Source organism: Epinephelus fuscoguttatus, linkage group LG8 (assembly GCF_011397635.1).
Source record: "Epinephelus fuscoguttatus linkage group LG8, E.fuscoguttatus.final_Chr_v1".
In the NCBI taxonomy this organism is placed as follows: domain Eukaryota; kingdom Metazoa; phylum Chordata; class Actinopteri; order Perciformes; family Serranidae; genus Epinephelus; species Epinephelus fuscoguttatus.
In genome coordinates this window covers 11,801,867-11,826,388 of record NC_064759.1, presented here as the reverse complement: position 1 = coordinate 11,826,388, position 24,522 = coordinate 11,801,867, and the positions used below count along the sequence as shown (strand labels likewise).

At 45.7% G+C, this 24,522-nt stretch overlaps 1 protein-coding gene across 2 annotated transcripts; it reads right to left on the bottom strand.

Annotated features, from left to right (window-relative positions):
* Positions 1-1,856: 1,856 nt before the first annotated feature.
* nr4a3 (nuclear receptor subfamily 4, group A, member 3) lies at positions 1,857-23,460 on the bottom strand. 2 transcript variants are annotated; one of them, XM_049583365.1, is made up of 9 exons: positions 23,091-23,460; positions 20,011-20,184; positions 19,055-19,136; positions 15,181-16,013; positions 10,362-10,491; positions 9,509-9,672; positions 9,196-9,395; positions 5,497-5,675; positions 1,857-3,778 (listed from the first exon to the last, which is right to left on the bottom strand). In XM_049583365.1, exons 3-9 carry the CDS (start codon positions 19,116-19,118, stop codon positions 3,516-3,518), a joined length of 1,833 nt encoding a protein of 610 aa, XP_049439322.1. In that variant the 5' UTR covers positions 19,119-19,136; positions 20,011-20,184; positions 23,091-23,460; the 3' UTR covers positions 1,857-3,515. The 2 variants fall into 2 exon arrangements, with proteins under 2 accessions (XP_049439322.1, XP_049439321.1); XM_049583364.1 differs by lacking the exons at positions 19,055-19,136; positions 23,091-23,460 and adding an exon at positions 20,910-21,118.
* Positions 23,461-24,522: the final 1,062 nt, after the last annotated feature.

The window sequence follows — 24,522 nt, the reverse complement described above, 5'->3', positions numbered from 1 at the left end:
TTACTTTAAGTGTACGGACATAGTGAACCACAGTGGATCGTTTTCTGACTTTTCAAACAAGAGATTTTGACACACCGTCCACCTGGCGAAAGTGCTAATGCACCTAGCCATGCTACAGCTGCTGCTGACTTAGCAGCTACAGGCAAACGCAAACAAGACCCAATAATATTCAGAGAATTAACCCAAGTGCAACTCAGTTTTATAAAGTGTATGTAGTAGAGGGTCCTGCTCTGTTCCTGCCTGAAAACTTTGAAGATCCCTGATTAACAATAACAATAATAATAATGATCACGGTCATCATCATCATTAAAACTGGAGCAGGGGCAGGGAGAGCTTGCCTAGGGTGCCAGATCTGCTAGGTCTGGCACTGTAGACAGAATCATATTTAAATTTCTTGGGATTTTGTATTGTGTCACATCATAGATTTAGTGTCTTCCACGCCTGTATTCTCACTGTGACCTTTACTCTGGTGCACTTTTTCTTTCTCTTTCTTTCTCCCACACACACACACACACACACACACACACACACACACACACACACACACACACTATCCACAATCTCACTTTAACAGTTACTATCAATCACCTGGCATGTGCACTTCCTGCTTATTATTAACCACTAAAAGCATTTGGTGTTTTTCCATTTGTGTTTTATTAGACAGACAGTGGTGTGTTTTTCTGTTAGCCACCTATTAAAATTAATAATAATTTTAATTTTTAAAGTGTGGGGTGGGGGGGCTTCCCTAGGGTGCCAAATCTGTTACGTCCGGCTCAGTAGACAGAAACATATAAAAATTTCTTGGGACTTGTGTTGTGTAACATCTTGCATGTGCACTCCACACTTGAATTTTTTAGTCTGACCTTTACTCTGGTGCATTATTATCTTTCTCTTTCTTTTTCCCACACACACACACACACACACTGATAGAGCTGTCCACAGTCTCACTACCACAGTTACTGTCAATCACCTGGCATGTGCACTTCCTGGTTATTATTTACCACTGGAAGCTGTTTATGTTTTTGTTTGTGCTTTATTAGACAGGCAGTGGCGGGTTTTCCTATAAGTGACATAGCAAGCCACCCACTAAAATAAAAAGGGTGGGTGGGGGAGCTTCCTTAGGGTGCCGCATGGGCTAGGTCCGGCACCGTAGACAGAAACACATTTAAATTCATTGGGATTTTGTGTTGTATCACATCAAAGAGTTTAGTGTTTGTACTCCTTCCTCCTCACACTGAACTTTACTCCGGTGCACTTTTTTCTTTCCCTCACTTTCTCCCACACACACACACACACACACACAGATAGAGCTGTTCACAATTTCACTACCACAGTTACTATCAATCACCTGGCTGTCCGAGAGAGTGTGTGTGTATGTGTGTGTGTTAGTGCTTCATGCTGTTGCGCAGGAGGACGAGTGAGTGATGGCAGTGACAGTATAGACGGCATGTGCTGTGAAATGTCACCGTGGCGATCGATGGTGTTTAACGAGGCTGGAGGCTGATCTGGACCTCATGCTAACATGAAGCTGTCCTCGCCTCCCTCTTCCTCCCCCCTTCTCACTCTCCTAATCCCCCTCTACTCTCTGTGAGAGCCCAAGGGTCCCTTGGGAGAGAGGCGAGGCCTTTTACCTGTCAAGAGGCTTTTGTGTCCAACCAGACACACACACACACACACACACACACACACACACACACACACGCACGCACACACATTCTGAATAAAATCAGCTCAAATGTGATCTTTTGTGTACTTTAAAAAAGTCTTGAAACACTAGTGTTTGGATTTGTTTTTGCAATTTCTGTAAAAGTCATTTAATTAAAAAAAAAGGAAAATCAAAACACGGGACGCAGTCGGGCAGAATAATCAGAACTAGTTTATGATTTCAAAGTGCTGAACAGAAAATCCAGTGAACCAAAGAGAAAGAAAAAAAAATATCGAACAGGAAACTCAAACCAAAGAGGGACATTGAAAAAACAGCAACTTTTTTTCTTTTTTTGTTTCTCTTCTTCAAAAAACAATGCACAACTCGTACCACAATATTTGAAAAAGCTAAAAACACTTCAAAATATTAGTTTTATATATATATATATATATATATATATTTATATATATTTATATTTATATCTATATAATTTGATTTTTTTTTTTTTTCATATTTCAAACTGCTGCCGTGAGTGTGAGTGGGTGGTGGAGGCCCGGGGAGATCCCCGCAGAGCCGCAGTCTGAGACACAAACACAGGTCGAGCTGTTTTTGACAGGCTATGGCAGCTCTTGACGGTTTATACACACCATGCATATGATCCTGGCTTCTCTAAGCGTACACACAAAGACGGTATGCAACCATGTCCTCCACGCTCTCACACGGCCTCCACAATAGAAACAAATAGAAAAAGAGCATGACTGCGGAATGTTTCATCCCTGGACGTACAGCTATCTGTCGAGCACCCTCCTCTCCCCCGAGTCCACGCTGTCCTCCTGAGGGAGCAGGTAGGGTGTGTGTCTGTGCTTCTAGCCCTTTCTCAGGGTATAAGTGCTTCAAAAGCCAATTTCTGTCCATGTTCATTCCTCCGTACTCCTACTCGACCTATGATTTCAAAATGAGTTAATAAAAAAAAAAAACATACTAGAGCAAGTTCAAGTCTGGGTGACTCAGTCATCAATCGTTAGTGCACAGTATCTCCTCTGCTGTCTAAAGCCAGGCGGAGACTGTCTCTCTTTCTTTTAGCTACTGACAGTACAGGACAAGTCTTTGCATTAAAATAATTTAGAGTTTGAAATTAAACCGTTCCTTCTCTGCCGCCTGCTTTTCTGGTGAGATAGCACTTAAGAAATTGCACTTGGAATCAAGAGCCCAAATCAACAGCCTCTTCCATGTGTTTATGAAATACCTGTGTCCTGCTTTGTGATGTGTCTGCGTGTTTACTACACTCACGCTGTCTGACCTCTGACATTTCAGTACATATCAGTATGAAAACGCCCCCTTCCTTCTCTCAACAGGAGGAACTACAGCGTGTTGTGTTTCACTGGGGCATCTTCAGCTCTGAAAACATTCAAACACAGCGACACCACCCCGTCTCTCTAAAAGAAGTCCTCATCCTGGACGAGTCAGGCCAAAACACAGATAAACAGTACTCATAAACCTTCTCTCTTTCTTTGCTGGATGAGCTGCCTCCCACCCAGGCGGAGAGAGGACAGTAAAAAGTCATTTGTCCGTCGTCCATCTCAGCCTCGTCATCCTCCCCCACGTGAGAAAAACAGGAGGATCGAATAAAAAGTGGTAAAGCGTTTGAGTAATTGTCTTTTACACTGGTGAAAAGTTGGTTGTCCGTTTGAGTGAAAGGCGTTCTTGATTGGTCGTCCTGTTGTGTGAAAAAGCGTTGGCTCTCTCTGCTCTGCATCAGTCAGAGGGGAGTGAGTCCATCTCTGGATGTGTGCGTGCTCCTGGGGGGAAAGGCCTGAACAGGACGTGACGTGGGTTTTTTGTTTCTCTCTGTGTGGTCAGCCCCGGGCTGTCAGTAGGGCAGAGTGTCCAGGAACCTGTCAATCAACGGAGGGGGCGGTACCAGGTCCTCCAGCTTCAGGTAGAAGATCCGTTGAAGGCCCTGGGTCCTCTGGGAACGGAGCTCTGCCCTTAAACCCAGAATGCGACTCAGGGGGGGCGCCGCCTTGGACGAGGAGGAAGAAGGGCCGCAACCCAGGTGGTCTCTGAGACAACAAATCACTTTATTCTGCAGCTCCTCCACCCGCTTTGAGTCCTTCAGACCTGGGACTTGCTCTGTGGGAACACAGACGGACAGAGACGTTAGGAAAATTATGAAATCTGTGGAAAAAAGACATACACACACACACACACAAACACACACACATACATCACTGCTCATTCAGCTGACAGAGCATTAGCTACATCTTCTTTTATATTGAATTCCAACTCATTAGCCCGTATGGCTAATGTTCTTAACAGGCCTTAACTTGTCTCATTCACTACAGATCAATACACAGTCTAACCTAATAAGCCCCCTGTACACTGTCCACACACACACACACACACACATACACACACTCATTGACCATATATATATGTATGTAGACATAGCACACACACACAGACACAAATTGTCCCTGCAATTTAAGACATTGACAGAAACAAAAGTGCTCAACAATTAGCTGATTATTCGGCCCTGTGAGCAGCCAAATGAAATTAGAAGCACACACGCACACACACACACACACACACACTGCTGCCCATAGCAACTCCTGTGGCACCCGTACCAGGCTTAATGTGACACTAACTCATTCTGCAGAGAACAGGGTGTCCAGCCCCGCACACACAAACACACACACATACAGGCGCACACACAAGCCAGTCTGCAGGGAGGCTGTCACTGAAACCAGTCTCACTTTGAGGTATCCATTATCTGAAGCTTATTTATTGTTTGTTTATGTGACTCTTTTGTTTGTTCTGTGTTTGCTGCTGCAGAGTCACTCCAGCCCTCCTTTCACCGCCGCTTTCAGACCTCTCGCGCTCCCTCGCTTCCCTCCCTCTCCCCGCTCTCCCTATCCCTTCTTCCTCTATGTGCGCGAGCTCCCGGGGAGGGATCGATGGCTGCCTTTCTGCACAGGCCACTCTGAAGCGGTCGATCGCCTGGTGGCTCTGGCGGCTCTGTCGTGGCAGTGTGCTGTGTGCTTTGCCGAGGTGGCAGAGCGCCACTGAGAACAGCGCAGACGCCATTCCAGAGCTGTGCTCCACGGTGGGCTGGTCGATCAGGCACAGAGTTAAGTGCTCCCCCAGAGAGTGAGGATGGGGTTGGAGGGCTTAGACAGAGGAAGAGAAGGTGGAGGAAGAGGAGGAGGGGGCGGGGGCAGGGTGAGGTGAGGAAGCTGAGCGTAGGGGGGACGGGACTTTTACCCATTTCACACTTACATACAGTTTCTGGCGCTGACGTGAGGGTGTAAAAAAATGAGCACCTAATTGCACGGGCGTCCTCTGTCACCTTGGGCTACATTTGTAATTGACTATTCCTAATGCATTTCTAATGTACTTTACTGACCACTAAACTCTAGGCTCTTCTGTTGCGTCTCGGTCGCAGAGAAAGCTGTGCCTCCATTTTTCACACATGCACACTGATTAGAGGGCCAGGTGTGAGGCAGGTGCAGCAGGTGCTCCTGGGTATCGGGTTCTTGTTTCAGGCAGAACAAGCATGCACATGTGTGTCTTTGAGCGCATTTGTGACGTTAAGAGGATGTATCCACCTGATCACTGTCACATTGAATCACCCACAGGCAAAGCTCTGGACAAAGGAAAGAAGGCGTGTGGATTTGTATCTGTATATTTACGCATAAGCACCTTAGGCCATCGATAGCGATTGGTTGAGTATGGTGGAGCGGGGCGGCTAACTTGTGTCAGCGCCATATATAAATTGTGTCCTTTCTTTAATTTTCTCCTGATGGTGATTTTGAGATTTAAAGTCAGATGTCACTGACTTGTGTTTTTACCTGTGAGCAGCACGAGGGCGGCCAGGCAGGCGAAGGCAGAGGCGTCCAGGTTTAGGCTCTGGAGGTGGGTGGAGAAGTCCCGGATGGAGTCCAGCCACTCTCCGAACCCACGAAGGCACTGGAACCTGTGCAGCACCAAGCCGTTGCAGAACACTAGTTTATCCTCTGACAGGATCGACCTGAGACACACAGGGGAACAGCAGATGAGGACTCTGGTTAGATCTCTCCTCCAATGAAACACAGCATTTTCCCTCATGTATTGTAAATATGCCTTGTGATACCAGGGCAAGGAAACAATTACAATAAAAAACAATGAGAAAACCTGGCAGCATGCGCGCTCACACACAAATGGAGCACACATCAAACACAAGCATGCAGCTGATTAAGGTTGTGTTCTCCAAATTATAGCATTTTAAAACATTCCTGTGTTTCCTTCTGGCGGGGAGGGCGAGGGGTTAGGGCAGAGGGCTGCTCTGCCTGCGTGTGTGTGTATCTGTGTGTGTGTATTTGCAGATAGGTAAACTGTTATGGCTTTAATGTGCCCGGGCTGTGGTGTGCAGTGGAAACACAAAGCCTTAATGAGGAAATGAAAAGGCTTCTCAGATGTATTTAGCCGTCAGTTACTCACGACACACAACATCCCACTCCTTTACCACCGAGCAGAGAGGGAAAAAGAACAAGCAGCGAATGAGGGAGAGCTATGACTAGTCTTTTATTAGAGCCCAAAAGAAGAGGGTGGCTTTCTTCAGAGAGCCAGAGAAAAAGTGTTTGGTTGGAAGATCTCAAGAAGATGGGACAAGGGCAGAAAGAGTGTGTTTGGGAAACAGCTGATAGTGAGAAGAAAGAAGAGGAGGGGGGCTCAAATTACACCGTCCACAAACATTGGTTCAGCAGCTTTAAGGAGAGGACGTTTATATCTAATTATCCTCACTGCAGTGAGGTGCTCCACCCACTCTCTGCAGAACACATGCACACAGATGCTCTCACGCATCGCCAGCTCCGTCAGTCACACAGAGTCAACAATACCTTTCCACTCTTAGACGCACAAATACAAAAACTAGCTAAAACGATCACACATGAGCTGGAGAGAAGAAAGTAGGAAGTAGAAGTAGGATGCTCATGAGGAAGGACACTGAACGTCTTGCTCACTTCAGGAACCTTAAGAAATTTACTTTCTTTTTTAGAAATACATTTTTAAGGCTGTATTTGATAGGAGAGTAGAGAGTGGGGATGACATGCAGCAAAGGGCTGCAGGTTAGAATCGAGCCTGCTGCAGCTGCGGCAAGGACACAGCCTTTGTACATTGGGCGCCTGCTCACCAGGTGAGCTAGTGGGCGCCCCAGAAGTGTACTTTCTCACCTTCTGATTATACCTTTCATGCTAATGGTTGTAGTATTTTGACTCCTGGAACTCTGACACTTCCCTTAAACCTCCCCTTAAACATATTAAGTGTTTTATGCAGACTATAGAGCAGTGATTCTCAAGTTATGGCCAGTGGGAAAATGTGGCCTGTGATTCTGTGGACTTTGAACATAAATAAGATGCCATTGTGCATAAAAAAAAATAGAGCTTAAAAAAGGTGCCGGGGGAGGACCCACTGGACCCCCAAGAGAGGTCCAGGCTGGGCTCCAAATATCCTCAAATCCTAGACATGCCCCTGCGTACACCAGACCTGTGATTGGATTTGCCTCTTAGCAAAGATGAGTGAGGACAGCAAATATTTGTTCAATAACTGGCCCCTGGCTCTTTGTCATTTTGCAAAAGTGACCCCTGGGCAAAAGCAAGTTTCCCTGCTATAGTGTCAAAGTTGGGGTGTATTCTCAATCTGCCACTTGATTTAATGCACTTATATTTACCAAATTTCAAACCCAGCATGACCGTACTTTGATGGTGGCTTGCCTTTTATTTCAAATTTAAAATCTTACACGTCTTTTTCATATGTTTTTGACACATTTCCATCAAAAGACGCCTAAAATAATTTTCTTAACAAGGTTTTGTGTTTGTGAGCAATGCATTTAAAGTGATGAATCGACAGATACGGTAAGGTGGAACAGATTTAATCTTCTACTACAAACTCACAGCTGGAATTTGCCTTGTAAAATGGAAAAACATCACATCAGATATCATAAACTTATGAATACAGCAGATGAAGCCAATTCACTATGGCACTGTCCGACTGAGTAAATGCCCAATTACATTATACAATTTGACCCGTGTTTGATAGTAGCACATGTGCAAAACTACACAGACAGCCTGGCAGACAAGCAGCCAGGCAGATGCACATACACACACACACACACACACACACTCACACATACACGCAGCTGGATGTCTGCCACACATTCCACTCACTCCTGACTACACTGTCACCACGGTAATCAACCAATAACCACAGAAACTGTTTGGTAACGGGGTGCTTACAGCAATGCAGGCCCAGAAGAGCGGAGCAAATTTACTCTACACACACTGAGCACACACACACACAGAGACGCACACTCACAAGCATACAGACATATGCTTGCGCTGGGGGTCTGCAAGGCATCTGAGTTCAACACAGGGTCAATGCAGGGCTGCGTCAACATTGAGATGGGAGCGTGGACTGCATCTTGTGCTCTCACGGAAGACGGACAAAGTAAGACAGTGCCGTGCTTGTGTGTGTTTTCCTCTGTGCCGTGGGAGTTTGGCTGCTGGGAAGATGAGCGCTGTGTGTACGTGCGTGAGTGTGTGTGTGTGTGTGTGTGTTTGATAGAGGCCCCTATGAGTCCACCGTTCAGCGTGAGTCAGAGTCCCAGCCTGATCCCCCTCCTGCTGGGACTGTGATGCCACCACCCATCCTCTACCCACCCTGCACCTGGACCTACACTGGGAGGAGGAGAGAAAGTTGGGATTCTACATCATCAGTGTGCGTGAGTGTGTGTGAGTAAGTGTGCTTGTGTGTGTGACTGTGTTGGTTTTCTGCCCTAGACGACAGCGCAGACAAAAGGATGAGCTTGTAGCCCAGCCCCCGTCCTCCCCATAAATTTAACCAGCCACATGCCTTACGAGAGCACACCAGTAACCCGGGGCAATTCTGAGGCAAAGATGGGCAAGGGCAGTCATAATGGCACCACAGGTATCCACGAGCGAGACGCACATGTGCTTACACACGCACACACACACCAGTGGTCGCACGGGGAAAATAAAGTCAATTCCCTTTTATTAAATTTCAGTCAGCTGAATTGAATATGTATTTCCTTCCATAACAGCCCTTTTCAGTTCCTCAGCTGACTAGCTCTTAGATGGAATTGATCCTGTCAATTCACAGTTCACAATGTTAGCACAGTTTTAGCCCGCAGAACACACACAGAGCTCTCTGTGCGTCAGATATCAGACGAGCGGAGCGGAACTCTGTGGGTGTAGCTGCTGTCATAGCTACAGACTCCATTCATAATTTGGTTCATATGGCGATTACTCAGCTCCACTCCTACTCTGGAGATACACCGACACAGCAGCATGCAGCTCTGCCAGCACAGTTGCACGCTGTACTGTAACGGTAAAGGATATTAACTGCCTGTTGTTCCCCTGCCAAAGGAAGTCAAGTTTCTGATAGTTGTAGGCGTGTATTTGAAGTTTTAGATGTGCACATATGGATGTGGGGAAATTTTAAAAGTGGAATTAAATGTGCTAATGTTGTCATCCATCTGCTGTTTGTTCTCATACCTGTGAGCCAATCGCAGGACAAACAGCTCCAGGAAGGCAGAGTCTATGAGCAGGTTCTGATCTTCACGCTGAAGCTCAGAGAAGCCGGGCAGCCGGTCAGCCCAGCACCGTGTGGTCTCCATCGAGATGGTGAGCAGCCTGTAGAAGAGCTGGATGTGCTCTGCGTCTGACGAGGAGGAGGGAGTTTCGGCAGCGCTGAACTGTGGGGAGAGACGGCGAGAAATGACTGAACAAACTCCTAAACAAGCCGTATTTCTCACTGAGCGTGTGTTTCTCTGACTAATATGGAAAAAAAGGGGGTGTGTGGGGGTACCTGACTGTAGTTGAGGTCACGGGGCGTGCAGTGGGAATAAGCCCTGAGCAGAGCGGAGAGCAAGCTGAGGGGTGGAGAGGGAGGAGACGCTTCCGTCTGCAGGGGGCTCTTTGGTTTGGATGGCAGACGGCCTCGGCGCCCCTTCAAGCTGTCAGTGCGTACCACTGTGAAGCAGAGACACAGAGATGACAACAGGTTGAAGAACAGGTTGTTGAACATGGTAAAAAATTTCACAGCATGCACACTCAACTTCTGTTCTCTAACTGATAGGCTTGTTATCAGCATTTCACAGCACTAAAATCCTGACTGAGGCTTTCTCCACAGGAGCTCTCCAACCTTCCCACAATCCCTACACAGGAGGCTACTAACCAGCAGATGGCAGTGGAGCTGTTCTGCGGGCTGCACACATGTTAAAGGGACACAGGAGTGTATGTGTGTGTGTGTGTGTGTGGGTTTGTTTGCATGTGAGCGCGTGTGTGTGAGACAGGTGAGAAACCTCAGGGAAATGAGGGCAGTAGAGTGCCACACATCAGCAAAACATCTCTGCAACAACAGTCAGCTACATCAGATGTGATGACACAAATGAACAGAAAGTGTGAGAATGTTTGGGCAGGATGTTCACCTCTGTGTCTCTTTCAGAAAAAAATCATCCGGATTCAGAGTATAAAGGGTGCTAATTGGTGTAATGTGTTTTCTACTTTGTTCCTGCACCACAGAGAGGACACTGGGTGTGTGTGAGGTTGCAGCAGGCCAGGTCATTACCGGCCTATTAATTGCAGAGACAAACTTTATCATCATGAACTGGAGGTCAGGGTTGTGTTGCACTGCTCAGGTGTGTGGTCAGTCCTCTTACCTTCCTTCACCATGCCGACACTCAGACACTTCTGAAAGCGGCAGTACTGGCAGCGGTTGCGTCTCCTCTTGTCCACAGGACAGTTCTTACTGGCCAGACACACATACTTGGCGTTTTTCTGCACGGTACGCTGAGGAGAGAAGAAACAGGCATACCGATTATCAGCCTCCAAACACAATCAGCCACCTAATATTTGATTTGTTTAATTCAATTTCTGTTTTTTTCCCCCCTTCCCCATCAAAGAATGAAAGCAGAAGCTCGCAGGTCAGATTTTAATTACGCGCTGAAAGGCGGCGTTGACATCAGTATAATTAGATAAAATTAATTTTCCAACAAGCCTCGCCTGCAGGAGGGACAATTTTATTAGCGCCGGAGCTGACAATGGGGACTGAGCGCAAAGCGTGCCGAGGCGGGTCCCGCGAGACAGAGGGACAGCGGCCGTAAGAGCTGCGTGATCAGATTGTTTGTGAAGCTCGCGGGTCAGCTCGTGGCACCTCCGGGGCCTCGCGCATCGCGCCTCTCTCAATGGGCCCCGCGGGAGCTGTTTTCTCCTCGGCTGGCTCGCACGATTATTACTGACCTTATTAAAATGAAATCAGAAACGGGCCACGTGGGGGCCGGGTGCGCTGCCTGCGTGGATGGGAGACACAGAGATGGCGGTGGATGCCATGCGCGCGCGCACCTATGGGCCAATCCCGTGCCTTTAGGCCTGAAGTTGTGTTAAAGACAAAGTCAGCTGCTGTCAAGGTGAGAAAGTGCTGGAATGACTCAGTGGAGACGTCCATGGGCAGAATTAGAGTTTTTTTTTTGACATTTATTTATTATAATGCGGTGTGAGAATGCACAAGAAGCCTAAGGTACGTAGTTAGGTCATTATTTTAAAATAAACAAACCACACAGCTATTAGTGCTGGTGCAGCTCTGTGGCATAACCCCGACGAGGCCTCTTGCGGCACGTTGCCAGTCTTTACAGGCGCCTTTGGATTAAAACTCTTGGGCAAGCCTTTGCCTCGGGTGCAAATCTGTTACAACTTAACGATTACATTTGCAAAAAATAAAGCTTACAATTACACCATAATTACTGTCATTTGCAGTGTTTGCATTTATACTACTGTCATGCTGTGACTCCGGTAGTCCACTCAGGCGAGACAGCAGCAGAACAAACTGTAAATTAAACAAACGGAACACACGGAAAGTGTCGCAGCTTCTCCTCTTCTTTAACGCCTCTAAAACACATCAAAACAAATAAATCCAATTAGGAACCCCTCGCGCCACACATGCCCGTGCCCCCGGGAGACCAATAACACACCAATTATTCCATATGCTCCGGCGCGAGTGCGGAACCGGCGCGTAATGGGCGCCAGCGCCGGATGAGAGCCGTTGCCATGGCACCGCAGATCGCTCTGAATGTCTCCCTCTCATCCCTTCAATGGTCAGTGACCCGTGCGCGCGGGGATAAGTTAGTTATGGTCATTAATGTGGTTGAGGGAAAATAGCATCCGTTTAGCGGGAGAGTGAACTGACCGTAAAGCTGCATGAGGATGACGCACAAAGCCTCAACATGCCAACGTTTATTTACACCTTTACAACTCTGCGCCAGGGCCAGCACAAAGTTGGAGACATTCTCACAGTCTTGTACAAATGAAACATACTGTGATTCTTTTTATGTCACACTCCTCTTTTTGCAAAATGAGCTTGTGTGTGTGTTTTTTTCTGCAGCACATTTCAGTGAAGGTGGCGTAAGAGCTGAGGTGACCCTGCTGGTGGGTTGAGGGGGAAGTTCTTCCCCTCAGTGACCTCAGGGCCTAATTTATGAGATAGCTGGTTCCAATAAAAGCTTGCAGTTTGAAATGATCAATTAAGGTCCTGATAAATTAAGCTCTCATGAGCTGGCCTGTCTCCTCTGTGTGTGTGTGTGTGTGTGTGTGTGTGTGTGTGTGTGTGTGCGTGGTTGGGGCTCTTGTGACTTTGCTTTCTAATAAGCAGCATGGAGCATGACTGGCGTCTCAGCAGAGACACTACATATAAGAGCTAATACCCTGTAAATAACTAGTCTCAGATAGTCAGATCAAATTATCTCAATATGGTTAGCAAATCATTCTTGTGTTCTGTACACTGCACGCCTATTTAGGCCAGCCTATGAGTGTGTGTCTGTGTGTGTGTGAGTGTGCTTTATTCTGGTTCAATTCTTCTCATTTGTCTTGTAATTTACCCCGATGTTAGTGGCTGAATTTCACTGAGGATAAACAACAGAGAAGACAAATTTAAAATTTGCTCAGCATCAGAAACTGAAATTGTCAGATAGCAATGATGTTTGTGTGGGCAAGAACTTCATTCAAGTGAAAAAATGTTGACTTTAATGTCGACAATCAGAGTTGAGGAATGAGTTGTAAGCACTGAGAGCACATTCATAAGCGCACACACACACACACACACACACATGCTCACATGCTGTGGGTGTTGTGGGGGGCTGGATGGAGGCATGCAGAGGCAGATTCTTGACATGTAACATGTGCTAATAGCCTTGGCTTAAATTAAAAGCCTTTAGGGACTTTGCTCCCCCTTCTCCTCCCTCTGTCTCCTCTATCCCCTCCTCTCCTCGGCTTCTTCACCAGAGGCAGTCTCTCTGACTGACTGTGGAGGAAGTGAAAGGGTAGTTTGTAGTGAAAGTGTGTATCTCTGAGCTAATTCTATTGGTTTCTTTATGGAAAAACTTGACTTTTATGACTTGATTCAAAGAGCTAAGCCATGCCTCCTACACGCGGATATGTCTGTGTCATTGCATGTGGATGGTGTGTCTCTCGTTGCATCTCCTGAATGAATGAAATGATTTAGGTGATAAAGTTATGTGCACTTCACCATCGTGATTTTCAGCTTTCTTTCACCACCAACCTTTTTTATGACTTACATGCTGTGCAAGTAGCGGGAAAATCATAAAAAAAAAAAAAAAATCATGTGCAATGTGCTGACTGTGGATTTTGACTGATAAAAGCACAGCTAAAGTAACTTAGGACAGTGGGTGCATAAAAACAGGCCACTTTTTAATGATTTTTTTGTTTGTTTCCAGCATAATGTTTGTATTATACTAACAGCTGAGATCTGGTTTTTAATTTTAGAGATTCTAATTCTGAATAGATTCGCTAAATTAATGGAAATCGGTGAATGGACTACATTATTCTGCCAAAATAATAAACACACGGGGGGAAAGACCATTTGTTTAAGAGCTAAAATTAATTCACAGTGAAAATGTGCCTCAAATTGCACTAATGAAATAACAACAATTTTCAGCAAGCCTCCTCTATGGTTTAATGTGTAATAACTATTCAGGGATAATTAAATATAATCAGGAAAATATTTTTGGGAGACAATAAAACCATCAGGATAATGGAGGTAATGTGCCTGATAATATGAATATGAAAAAGAGCAGGTGTGTGAAAGGCATGTCTCTGCTGCTGCATCCTGGATCTGCGGGTGTAACAGAGTGAAAAACATGTACATGCTACTGTAAGAACATGTGGTCGTGTGCATATGTCGTGTGTGCATGGCTGGCTGCATCTGCATATGTGTGTAAAGGAAACATAGCGAGGTTTGACAGGTTGTGTGGCTGCTGAGCGCTGCAGCGAGCAGACAGCCCCGCGGCCTGCTGCCACCAGACGCTGCTTTCATTAATTACTAAATAAAAACAAATTGTGAAACTAATTGAAAAGAAGGATAATTCATTTCCACCGACCAGAGGCATTATTCAATTACCTCTGCGTTTGCACCCTCCTTCTTGCTGTCTCTTAATTTCACTCTCTTGTCTCATGCAACCAATAGAATGCCTAACAAGTGTGCCTGGAAATGTTTTATAATTCCAAAACTGTGCATGGAGAGATGACTGCAGTGTCACTGAGTGTGAGTTTGCTGTTATTTGAATGAGGCATTGAACCACATGCACGTGTCAGAGAAGTTTGTCTGTTGTGTTTTATGACTTGCACAAAGAAAATGAGAAATCAGTCTGACTAAAAACTGTCTCTTGGTGATGTTGAGTTGTGTGTGTGTGAGCACGTGTGCGGTATCATGGGATGTGAGACAGCGTTAGGTTGAATCACTTGACGGACCAAATCTCAAACTGACTCATATCATCCCCAGTATTATGTCAGTGAATTGTGGTCAATTTCGTAGCCACTGATTCACTGCAAACATGCTGAAAGGAAACTTTGATTTCAAGGAGGATTCCTTTTCCACTGGACTCTCACCGCACCGTGTGTCTGAGCAGCTGACTGCGAGCATGGAGGGCAATTTCCCTGTTTGCCTGAGAGAAAGTATTTGTTTTTATCATTCTGTGTTCTCACGTAACACAAGCGATCGCACACACACACACACACACAAGTTGCCAGCTTGGTTGCCGGGAGAGACGACCCCTGTGGGTGTGTTGTGCTTTCATGATGACTCTAAAGGCGATTTAGAGAGCGCAGAGACGGGTGCAGAGTGGGAGCGAGGCGAAGGCATGAGGATTGTTTCAGAATAAAGTACGTCAGTCAGTTTGCAGCTACTTCACACATACTGGGTGATATTTAAAGATGGGGTGTCAGGTTTGGATTTGAGTGTGTGTACTGATGGGGAACATGGGAACAAGAGGAGTAGGTACTTTAATACTTTCAGGAATATAAGAGAAGAGGCAGATGTCTTATTAGAACATATAGATGTAGAGCTACTCCAAAAACGGACATTGATGCAGTTTTAAACTTTCAGGATTGTTTTAAAGTGAGACTAAAACCTGGAAACTGCAACAACGACTCCTTAAAAACAAACACTTGTTAGCTTTAAAGGACATTTACCTTGAAGAAGCCCTTGCAGCCCTCACAGGTGCGTACGCCGTAATGCTGGCAGGCCGCGTTGTCCCCACACACCGCACAGGTGCCTTCTCCTTGGGGACCACGTGGGGGAGGCGATGGCAGGCTGTCTCCTAGTAGGGGGCCGCAGGGCCCAAGAGCCAGGGAGCGGAAGGCGAGGCTGCTGCCCCCAGCCCCGCGGTGCAGCTGGTACATGGGCTGCTCCAGAGGTGGACCGTGAGGATGGGAGACCGAGGATGAGGAGGAGGAGGAAGAGGAGGAGGTGCGCACCAGTCCTCCACCCAGACTCTCGTAACCGCCGACGCTGCCGCCACTGTGAGGCGGCGAGTGCTGGTAGAAGTGCGGAAAGCGGGGCGACTTGAGGGGGCCTGTGTCAAGACCGGAGCCCAGAGAGTGGGCGTGCGATGGAGGGGCCAGGGGGTGCTCCTCCCACAGGAAGGAGGTGCCAGGCTGGGGCGGCAGGGACGGGGTGGTCGGGGTGGAAGGGGGAGACTGTTTAAAGTACATGGTGGAGGAGGACATGGCCTCCAGTGGCGGAGCAGTCGGGTAGCTCTCCTCCTCCTTCTTGATGGGCCTGTGTGTGGGCATCTGGTAGAGGCAGGAGGACTTGGGCTCGTAGCTCCCCTCCACGAAGACGTTGAAGCTCGGGAGGGAGGTGGTGGCAGCGGCGGAGATCTCACCACCACCCAGGTCCAGCTTGGTGTAGTCGGGGGTCATGAGGTCAGAGCTGTAGCTGTCACCCTGGTAACTAAAGGACTGGCCAGAGTAGGTTGAGCCTGGAGGGGCGGGCCCGTACTGAGCCTGCACACAGGGCATGTCTGCCAGGGAGACAGAGCACACACGTAGGTTAGAGCTGCGTGGCACATCAGACCACATGTCTTCAAAAACGTTCTCATTCAAAAAGCATTTTAATGGTGTTAGTAGAGTACAGCTGTACGGCACCAATCATCAGTCAGGGAGGAAATGACATATTAGTTAACCAACTGATTTAAACAGAAAAGCAGGATTTTATGAACAAGGAGGCTGCCAACAGAAGCGCAACACAGGAACAACCCTTCAGTAAATCTACAGGATGAAGGCAGACTCTGCTGGAGGCACATGCACACACAGGTCGTGCTGAACAGGGTCGACAATTAAAAAAAAATGTGCATGACTAAAAATTTCTGCACAGCTCTATTGGAACAGGCAGTTTTTTCAGCTCTTGAGGTGTCAGAGATTTCGCAATGTTATAAAAGTTTTCTGAACGCACCTTTCAAGGAAAATCTTTCCATTTACTGCCATTTACTCAGTTTCCTGCTTTAACACTTCTCGCACTTCACCCAATAGGTAGAAACACTTGGAGCACACACACGCGCGCACACACACAACCCCGCACACTGCTGATTCTCACGCAGTTAGTTCAGTTAGAGAAGCTACGGTTCATCGGGGCGCAATACTGAGGCGAAGCAGCCAAAGCAAAGATCCAAGATCCACTCTACAGACTGAAATGCTGAAGTATCTGTGACCAGTGTGTGTGTGTGTGTGTGTGTGTGTGTGTGTGTCTGTGTGTGGGTGAGTGTACTCTGGTTAGTCAGATGGCAAAGCAGATGAGATAACATTAAATAATAATGGAACCCCATGGTGGTGCTGGATGCTTGCTGCACAACCCACACACAAATGCACACACCCAGATACACACACACTGATAAATGCAGACACACACACACACACACATACATACAGACACAGATATTTCCTCTAACTGCTGCAGACGCCAGTCGGCATGTCTTGAGTTTTTCCCCTTGATTTAATTCTGCCACAGTCACAGCAGCAGGCCACCTCATCATCATGTGTGTGTGGACGAAATGCTCCTGTCTTATCAAACCCCCTTACGTAATACACCTGCGTTTGCGTGCGTGCACGTGTGTATGTGTGCGTGCATGATGAGTGCGTGCGGGCTAATCAGTCATGAGTGTCAGCGCAGCCAGGGTTTTGTGGTGTTTGCTCGTCGCTCTCGAGCAGGGGAACTGTCAACACAGCGCTGCTCCCATTGACGCCCAGCATGCGCGCGCTCTGCCGTAATCGCCCCGGTTCCCCGCGCGTCATGTTTGTCTAGTCAAATACGGGACGGATCGGGACCTGCTGTTGTTAGAGCACTCACATATTCCAGCATCCCGAGCGGACGCACTCAGGCTCGGGCGGGGACTGTATTTCCTGTTGTGTTAACTTTTTTTTTTTTTTTTTTTTTTTTAAAAATCATTTTATTTAACAAAATAAAAGTCCTGAAATTTCATGATCAGCTCCTGCTCCCTACTAATTCCTATCAGACTAAAATAAATAATAATAACACATGTTTAAAATAGCCTGCAACTTTTAGTTTGCGGTCATATACGCCTGATGAATAACTCATGTCACTCATGGCGGAAGCAGACTGAGTGACACATTAATTTAAGCTGCTCCAACACAATTAAATTAAACCTGAGGGGCAGCGTGGCTGTAGGGGCTTGAAAACAAAGGATGACTCAAAGGGTTAAAAAAAAACAATGTGAGGGACACTCATCTACATAACTTTTATTTATTTTATTTTATTAAGTGTATTTATTAAAAGAAAAAACACAAAAGGTCAAAAGAGATGTGACCTCTTAAGCTTGACCTGGTGGGAATATTTTTTAAAAAAATCCTAAATTTAAAATGACACCAACTCTTAAAAAACACATTTTTCTTAAGTCATATTAAAGTGAAACTATAAATGATTCCCTCAAAATGCCCTACCAGTCACAGCATGTGCAGACAAACCAACACTCAGTCCCAATGTGAATATTAAGATGCAAGATTTTTTTTCTTAAATTGAGGATATGAGTCAAGCTGTAGGCCTACGTGTGCTTGACGTCATCCAGTTTTTTTTCTTCTGCTACTAGTGACCACCTCTTCAACCCACGTGGAAAAACACACATGCAGCATTATGGGCGTCATGGGGCCTTTCTGGGCTATACCTAAAGTACTTTTGCAACTGATTTGAAGCATCACAGGAAGAGGGGAGGAAAAAAAAATTAAGTGTGAGCGGAGGAGAGTAGAGTGGTGAACTCTGTGGCTCTCTGTGATGTGTCAGTAGGTCAAGCCTCACAACAGTGTTGGGTGTTATAGTCTGTGTGTGTTTAAGACTTACTGCAGCTGTCATATACTATAGTATTTTATCAGCAGCTATATGCACACATACACTTTGACGTACAACAGGTCTCCAGTTGATTTGCTTGACAAGAGTTGAAAGACAAAAAGAGAGAGGCTGAGAAATTCTGTAAAACAAATATATTCTGCTTGACAGCTGACAGTCACTTGAAGCTGCATGTACTGTGGTGTTTGTCTGTGTGTGTGTCAGGTGAGGAGAGACGCTTTTGATGAGTTGTTTATTCGTACACACACACACACACACACACACACACACACACACACACATATTTTCATCACTAATGATGTTCAAGATGTCAACATGAACCTGTATATGCTCATCCTGCCAATAACATGCACCCTTATCCTGAGAGGAACCTGTAAAACCACTTGTGTCTGCAAACGTCTCATCCTCTTCGGTGCTTTACTTCACTCAGTAACACACACACCCATGCTCACAAGCGTGCACCCTCTCACACACACTCACCAACAGAATCTGTGGAACGTCTTTATTTTTGTGCCACTGAAGCAACCCTGTAGCAAATCTTCTCCACTCCAACACCACCATCAGATTGCCTTTATTTCACCACATGCAAGCAGGTGTGCGTGTGTGTCTGTGTGCGTGTGTGCGTGCAAGCAAGAGGACAGACAATCCAAAGCAGAGTAAGACACAGGTGGTGCAGCATAGTGAGGCGAAAGGGAAACAGTCTCTAACCTCGAGGTGTGCATTTCAACTGGACAAACTGCAGCTGTTCCAATAACTGAGCGCGCGTGTTCATTGTCAGAATGCCATAGATCTAACAAATAAAAACATGAAGTTGCAGACATGAATACAAAAACACAGGATTTTTTTTTTGTCAATGAATAATGAGGAAAAATTGAAATCAGTGGCCTCACACAATAAAAGTGGTTTTCATACATATGCACACACATACACATACACACACAAATCAAAGAGGCACAATTACACCACCACTTGCTGAACATCTACATAAACCTATTATTTAAGGGGTTTATATTCTGTTTAATTTATATAGTTGTGGAATTGTGTGGAGATTTAAATATATTGATAATATTGAAATATATAAAACTGAAACAATACAAAAATATAGCTGTAACTTGGCCTGTTTTAGTCATAAAGGCTTTCAGAGACCTTGTTGAGTCACTGGGAGGATCGATGTCTATGACCTATGTGATTCACCCACAGCTTCTGGATTTTAGGTGTGCTTGGTCTCAGAAGTCTCTTCTTTCTGCCAGTTCCTCTAATGATTGAAATGTCAACTCAGCCCGCACCAGCCGACACACCAAACACTCTCATCTCACACACACACCAGCTCAGACTCCCGCGCACAAAAGAAAAAGATCACCAGCATGTTCATACAACTTTATGAATTGGAATTTTAGTAGACAGGAACTGACGTATATTATCACAGTTAAATTCTGATTTAACACCTAAGATGAGAATAAACTTTCAAGGGGGCTTTTGTACATTTTTTTCCCTCCAGTAAAACACAACCAAACACCACAATGGGTGCAGAAAAACACACCTGAGCCACAACAGTCGCGCTTTCTACAAAAGCATCAGCTGAAGAGAAGAAAGAAGAGATAAAGAAAGAGACAAGGAAAGACAGAAAGAAAGAACTGATGAAATTAAAAAGGGCAGGTCTGTACCTGGTGAAAGAGCTTCGCGCTGAATGGTGCTGAGTGTCCGGGGTGGAGGGGTGGCGTCGCTGCGGCCGGGACAGGGCTCCTGGAGCGGGGAGGACTCGGCGGGCGTCGCAAAGGAAGAAGTGTCCGATCGCCGGTGCTCCGAGCTCGGCTGGGCGCGCTCTTCCGAACCTGTGCCTGGAGGAGAGAGGTCTGGGTTACAGCCAGCGATGAGGCGGCAGGCTGAATAAAACGCTGGTAATACTATCATCTCCACTCATCTTAAATATAGCAACAGAAAACTCAACCACACTTAGAGCTAAGCATAAAATGATGTCTTACATTTTCACTGCCTTCACAAAGTTAATTTAGCACATTTCTTTGGAGAGTTTCTACTTAACAGCATAACACCACCTTAAAACATTTGAGCCCAGAGAAATGTTGGCACAATTTAAAGACAATGAGCAACAATTTGATTTTACACCAAAAAGACATAATTAACTGCGTAAAATCGAATCCAGCAGATAGAGACAAGAAACTGGATGTAAAGAAACAGAAAGATGAAGGAGCATGCAAACTACTTTGCGCACATCAGAACAAGATGCCTTACGCCCGAAACTGTATGAATCATTGAAGTTATTCATATAAATCCACTGGAAGACAATGTAAAGGAAGAATTACGCATTTGATTTGAATATAGTCCAACTTTGGCTTTAAATATGACACTGAATCCACGTCACAAAGAGAATATTATGAACCACAACTGAGGACTTTTAGCTCATTTCAAGACTTACACTTACGTGGGCGACAAGTTTCATTCTAACAAGCTGTGCTCCGTTATTTTTATAATTTTAATTTCGCGCTACAAAATGCAAACTCAACCAGGCTTAAAAAAACTGCACGCAACTTCTACAAATACAGACCTACAAAAGTCACAACTTTTATAAAAGCAGTCTGTGCCAGTGCCTCCAGGCCATCGCTTCGCTTGCCTCTGATCACCACCGTATTCGCCTTCTCAGGGTTCATCCAGAGGGAGAGAGGAATCTGGAAATGTTGGAGAGTCGGACCTGAAACCAAACCAGCGGACTCCTGTGCGCCGTGCGCCTCCAACTCCCTCACTGCAGCAGGGCGCACTATGGCCGCCGGATTTCAAGGCCCAGAGCGCCCCCTTTCTGTCACACACACTCTTGTGTACACACACTCTTTCTCCCTCTCTCTCTCTCTCTCTTCTAGACCCTCTCGGATACGGACAAGTCGAGAAAACACTCGATCTCCTGGTATGCACCTCTATACTGTCTGTTGACAAGCCACAGCCCCCCCTAACCGACTCCCAGGGCTACAGGCACCTGCAGCCTGCTGCCATCTCTTATCTTTGTGTCAACAGATCAAACTCGTCCACTTTAGGTAAAGCAGCCACTTTTCTCCAAACTTACAGACCAGTTGTGAAAGGAAACCTTAGGCCTCTTTGATGCCGCCTTTGATGCTTCCTTGGTCATGATATGGCTTTTATACCGATGTAATGCCTCATAAAGGATCCAATTATGTTGAAATAAAGAAAAAAAGACAAACCAGATAAAATGAATAAGCCTGTCTAACACTTATTCGATTAGGGCTGACTTGGAACAGTTAAGCCATTATTCAATTCTGTGGGCGTAATTGTGCGTAAATGTGCCCTTGTCACAGCCTTAAGAGAATGAAAACAAAGTGCCATGTTCACTTTTAAAGATGAAAAATATTTTTTCATGCAAAGTGAGACATTCTGTTTTTTGTCTCTACATGAGCAAACGGATCCCCTCTCGCTTTCTTCTCAGGCCGAGCCGGTCGGTGGGGCTCTGGCCCTGCGCGCACCGGTAACCAAGAGAACGACATAAGAGCTGCAAAGCACGCGCCCCGGAGCGCCGGTAGCCCCCGGTAGCCCCTCGCACCAATAAGCCCGGACAGCGCGAGGCTTCCAGCAAACAGAGACAGAGAAAAGAGAGGACATAAAGGAGAGACCAGAGAAATATGTGAGTACTGTAAATCAGCCCTGAGAGGGAGACTGTCAGAAGTGTCTGCGTGCGTGGCTGCGTGCGTGCGTAAACCTGTGTGAAGTGTGTGAAAGAAAGAAAGAAAGGTAAAACCAGCAAGTTGCCCAAGTGCCCTAACTAAGCAGTACTTTCTTATCACACACTACACGGATAAAGCCCCAAAAGCCTTGAGCAGCTGCTATAGTATACAGTGTCTGTGTTGTCAGATGTTTCTACGAAATACTTCACAGAGGGCTTCAGAAATTGGATGCGGCTTTATGGTGAATGGCTGAGGGTGTTTTTCCTGCGATCAATGGGAGGAGAGGCCGTGTCCTCACAGAGACAGTAGACAGTGAGACAGCTGACATTTGCAATTGGCCACCAGTCAGGCGACAGCTCAGACTATATGACTGTTTGGAAAACACCTTTCACCTTCTTGAGGAGCTTTAATCCTAAAAAGCAAAACCAAGGGCTGAGAATCACAACACACTGTTGTGCTCATGACCTGTGTCTGTGACACTGTATATAAACACAAACACACCCATATCCTACAACACATAAATACTCATTAACATCATTAACAGCACCCCACTCTCCACCCCCTGAATCCTACATCAGGAGACAAAACCCCAGCAAATGGCATGAAATCAAAGAGCTTTAACTCTCCTCTCCCTCAGCTTGCCTGAATGTAGGTTAGACTATTCTCCACTCAGACCATTAGTGCGTCTGACTCCACTATTCATTGTGTGAGTGAGAGGCATCTCATTTCCATGACAACCAGAAAGGATATGATACCTTCCCAGCGCAAATTAAATTCAAATTCAGCTTCATTTTGCTCTTTGGAGACGCCACACACACATGGACAGACAATATGAAGCAGCGTACTGGAGTCTGACATATCAACAGGTTAGACGCACAAAGTTGGACAAAACGGATGAAGAAAGTAGAGAATATATTCAACACGAGGATTTAGGTAATACACATATAAGCTATAAACATGCTCACACAGCTGAGGGTTAATGTGTTTTGGTTCTGTGTGGTAATCTAACAAGTCCTCGCTTTACGGCAGAATATCCCATTCATTCACAATTTACTTACTGGTTTGCTGTAGCGGTTCCGTCTTTACATGTGGTAATAACCTCGTATGAAGTATCCTATTCCCATCCAGAATAATCACCAAAAGTCGAAGTAAAGGCGAGAAAAAAAATATATTTCAAAAAAAGTATTTTAGCGGAGGATCAGGATGCATCGGCGACAAAAAGTTTCTTCTTCTTCTTCTCCTTCGTACTTTTTCTCAAAAGTACACAAAGTAGAGAAAATTAAAGAGAACATTAAAAAATTAAAAACTCCCGGGTGTGAGGAGTGTGTGTTGTCTGCGTCCGCTCCCGCTGAGTGTGTCAGTGCTGATGGGTGCTTTGCAAAGTGTGGAGTTGTAACGCGGGTTTGTTTATGTGCGCCGTCTGAGGGGAGAAAGTCAAATAGTGCATTTATGTGGGCTCTGCCTCCACATACAGCGCCTGGTATGCGCTACGTCAATGTGACGCCATGGGAGAGGTGACGTCACTCCAAGTAGAGCTCCCTCTCTCTCCTCTCTCTCTCTCTCTCTCTCTCTCTCTCTGTGCTACAGTACCAGACACATAAGCCCCGCTCACCGTGCCAGAGTCAGAGACACAGAGAGGCGGAGACAGGATCACAGACTGAGAGAACACACGCTGTTGGTTTGATGGTTGCAGGGGAGGGAGCAGAGGGGGATCCGGCGGGCGAGCTTGCATCATTACTGGCTGTGCATGTGCCAGGCTCTTCAGTCCAAGCTCTATTTTTATCATTATAGAAGGAAGTAAATTTAAAACCTTAACAAAAAAAGTAATTTGTTTAAAAAAATATAGCGAATATAAAAAAGTGAGACATGTAAGACTTCACTTTCACTTTTTAAAATCACATAAATAAGAGGACAAAAGACATGTAAGTCACCTGTAACTTTATATTTTTTATTTTAAGCCACTCTATACTTTATATACAACTCTGTACGTTTGCCTTTATTTGATAGTACAGGTGAAGAGTGACAGGAAAGGTGTAGAGAAAAGGGGGTGACATGCATGTAGATGAATTGAGCCCCCCAAAAAAATCTTATCAGTGAGACATGTTAGACTTCACTTTTTAAAATCACATAAACAAAAAGGCCAAAGGTCACGCTGGTCACCATCAACTTAAAACATCTTATCAGTGACACAGGTAAGACTTCACTTTCACTTTTTAAAATCACATAAATAAGAGGACAAAAGACATGTTAGTCACCTGTAAATTTTTCTATGAGAAAGTATCTAAGCACTTCTTTACATCAGTGGCCTACTTTCATTTTAAGCTACTCTATACTTAATGAGTAGCTCCATATGTTTGCCTTTATTTGATAGTACAGGTGAAGAGTGACAGGAAAGGTGTGGAGAAAGGGGGTGACATGCAGCAAAGGTGGGAAACAAACCCCAAAAACTCTCATTAGTGAGACATGAAAGACTTTACTCTCACTGCATCA